General features: G+C 61.0%; 1 protein-coding gene across 1 annotated transcript; it reads left to right on the top strand.

Moving 5' to 3' along the window:
• Window positions 1-144: 144 nt before the first annotated feature.
• CUNH11orf96 (chromosome unknown C11orf96 homolog) lies at window positions 145-888 on the top strand. Its single transcript, XM_050133866.1, is given in 1 exon segment — window positions 145-888. A coding segment is annotated over 1 exon segment (729 nt). The 5' UTR covers window positions 145-159.
• The last annotated feature ends 2,289 nt before the right edge of the window (window positions 889-3,177 follow it).

Here is a 3,177-nt window from a genome sequence, read left to right as displayed (position 1 = left end):
GGGGGGGTTCACGCTGGATGGACCGCGGCAGGCGGGGCGCGCCTTCCGGAGCGTGGCTGGCGGGGCCCGGCGGGCGGGGCCGGGAAAGGGGCCGTTACTTTCCCAGAGTGGCGGGGAGGGCGACGTCAGGCGGAAGGGCGCGGGGCTCGCACGCTTTAAATGGCATTCGCTGTCATCCGAGCTCGCAGTCGTGTGGGCAGAGGCGGGCTATATAAGCGGCGAGGCGGGCCGCCGCGGGGCACACGGCGACGGCGACAGCAGCGGCAGGGAGCTTCCAGGAGCGCCGCGGAGTAGCGCAGCACAATCCCGCGTCCCCCGACGGGCCCGCCCGCCCGCCATCCCTCCACGGCAGCGCCGGCTCGGGCCAGCGAGGCCCGCCGCCACCCCGCAGCAGATTTGGATCCCCCGCCCGGAGAGCCTCAGGCTGCCGCCTCCCGGGGGACCCCGGAGTCGCGGCCGCCCCCGGAGAGCCCGGGCGCCCCGCCGCCCCCCGGCCCCGAAGCCACCGACGGCGCCATGGCAGCCGCCAAACCTGGCGAGCTCATGGGCATCTGCTCCAACTACCAGGCGGTGATGCCGCACTTCGTGTGCCTGGCCGATGAGTTCCCGCAGCCCGTGCGGCCCGCCAAGCTGCCCAAGGGCAAGGGCCGGCTGCGGCGGCCGCGCCAGTCCCGCTTCAAGACGCAGCCGGTGACCTTCGACGAGATCCAGGAGGTGGAGGAGGAGGGGGTGTCCCCGATGGAGGAGGAGAAGGCCAAGAAGTCGTTCCTGCAGAGCTTGGAGTGCCTGCGCCGCAGCACGCAGAGCCTGTCGCTGCAGAGGGAGCCTCTCGGCAGCTGCAAACTGAGGAACAGCTTGGACTCCAGCGACTCCGACTCGGCCCTGTGAGGCAGCAGCCGATTTGGGGACTCGCTCCGCCACCACGCGCCAGAGAGCAGCGGGCGCACCGGAGGGGACCCGCACCCCGAGGCGGCCCGGACCACCGGGGATCAGCACTCCTCGCTCGTTTTGACTCTTGCCCGGCCGAGGACACGCCGGAGCCCCGGAGCCCGTTCGGGGACGCCAGGGAGGGGAGTCGCTTTCTTTGCCCTTGTAAATGTTTATTTTTTAACTCTTCCCCAGTAAGAACTCTGCTGTGAGTGTGCTCGGGAGGCGGCCCGCGCTGCGTCGGCTCACCGCGACCCTGGGGTCGCCGCTGCAAAGCCTTTGGTTTGCAACTCCGATTTTGCACACCGCTCCACTGTGCCCCACCCCCAGCGCACATCCGTTCACACTCACGCGACACTCTCGCTGAACACTTTTATAATTGTTGGGCTGGCAGAGGGGACTTGGGGCGCAGCGCGCCTGCTGCTGCAGCCGAAGGATTGATATTTATTTTTGCATTGCAATAGCTGAAGGCGTTTTATTTAACGGTCTTTTTACTTGGATGTTGTCTGTGAGGCGTCCGAATGGACACAAATAAAGTCAATATATTTACACAGTGCACTTTTCCAGCCTTTGGACTTCTTGAACCTTAGGGGTCCGGTTTGGACAGCAGAGGAGAAGGAAATATGGATGAGGAAGGGGCAGGGAGGGCCAAGTGGGGATAACCCAGAAAACTTCCGTCTCCAGAGTGAGGCTACGTCTTCGGTGCACCTGCCTACCTAAGTGGGTCCCCACCCGGCCAAGGGTGCTCTTGCCATCCTGGTCTGCTCTCCACATGGCCTGAGAAGTGAGGCTGGTGCTCTGAGGATGGAGAGCGCTCTTTGTGCAGTTGACCTCCCAGGGAGGTCCAGGTCACCTAGCACTCTCTGCCCTTTCCTGACAATGACTTCTTGGTGGTGGTGGTGGTGGTGGTGGTGGAGGGGAAGGAAGTCCTGGGAGACAGTAGGAGACCGAATCCGAACCAACAATGGGAAAGTCGGACTGGGATATTTGAACTAAGGGAGAGCGTGCGTGTGGGTGCACGTTCGCTGTCCCGGCGGGTAAGCGAATCTTCCCTCCCTCCCCCTTTCCCACCCCCTCACTCCGCCCTGACTCAGCTCAGTGCCCGGTGCACCTGTGCTTTGGGTGAATCAGGTCTCTTCCTCCTAGGCTCCTCAGGCTACCATGGAGGGAGAGCCAGCAGGGCGGCGAGGTTCCACGGCATCCCCACCCTTTATCAGCTTGGGTCTTTCTTTGTTGACAGAGTAGGAAACAAGCACAGCAGCCAGGAAGAAACCACAGGGAGAGCCGAGGGATGCAGGCTCTTCTGACTGTGGGTCTACTTTCCCTTCCCAGGGCTCCTCTGTCGCCGCCTCACATTCTACACCCGAAATCCTCCCAGCTAGAGATGTAGCAGTGCTGCCGGGTGGCAGGGAGCGACCGCGGTAACAAACAGCATTCGGCGTAGAAGAGCCGGTACTCAGACCCAGCCCTTGACCAACTGTGCAGAATTCATTAGTCTGTGGCTCACCTGGGCCAGACTGCTAAATCGGAGAACAAATACAAACTCTGCTCAGAGGTAGCCACGTCTGTGTGCTCGGGCGCCTCCTAGTGGTGGGGTTAGAATGTGTGCGTGTGGGGAGGTCTGTCTGTCTGGGGAGGTCTGCCTGCCTGCCTGCCTGCCTGCCTGCCTGTCTTCCTGCACATGGACCATTTAGGAACTGAAATGCCCCTTTTCTTCTCACATTATCTCGTGCAGCCCTACTATCTGCAAGACAGAAAGCAGAGGAAACGAAGCAAACAAAATATGCACACAAGTGAGAAAGGATGACTCCCGGTAGGGAGGGCAGACACAGGGTGCTAGTGACTGGGCTTTTATCCCCATCCTAGCCCCTGAGAACACCATGACACTCAAAATGGCTCCATTGTAGCAGGAAGCCTAACAGACACGCCCTTAGCTGCCAGGGCCTCACTCTTGGGAGGCGACTGTGGTTGATACTAGTTGCTGCCCTTGTCAGGCTGGGCTAGCCTGAGCTCCAGGGCTGACAGGAGGTTACAGCTCCACTAATTCTTGTCTCAGTTCTTCAGCCGTGTCTTTTTTTTTTTTTTTTTTTTTTTTTTGATTTTTTTTCGAGACAGGGTTTCTCTGTGGCTTTGGAGCCTGTCCTGGAACTAGCTCTGTAGACCAGGCTGGTCTCGAACTCACAGAGATCCACCTGCCTCTGCCTCCCGAGTGCTGGGATTAAAGGCGTGCGCCACCACCGCCCGGCTTCA

Source organism: Alexandromys fortis, unplaced genomic scaffold, assembly GCF_014885135.2.
Source record: "Alexandromys fortis isolate MF-2015 unplaced genomic scaffold, M_Fortis_MF-2015_v1.1 scaffold_2984, whole genome shotgun sequence".
NCBI lineage: Eukaryota > Metazoa > Chordata > Mammalia > Rodentia > Cricetidae > Alexandromys > Alexandromys fortis.
Note: the sequence above shows the minus strand (reverse complement) of the source record. Positions and strands in the feature narration are given on the sequence as shown.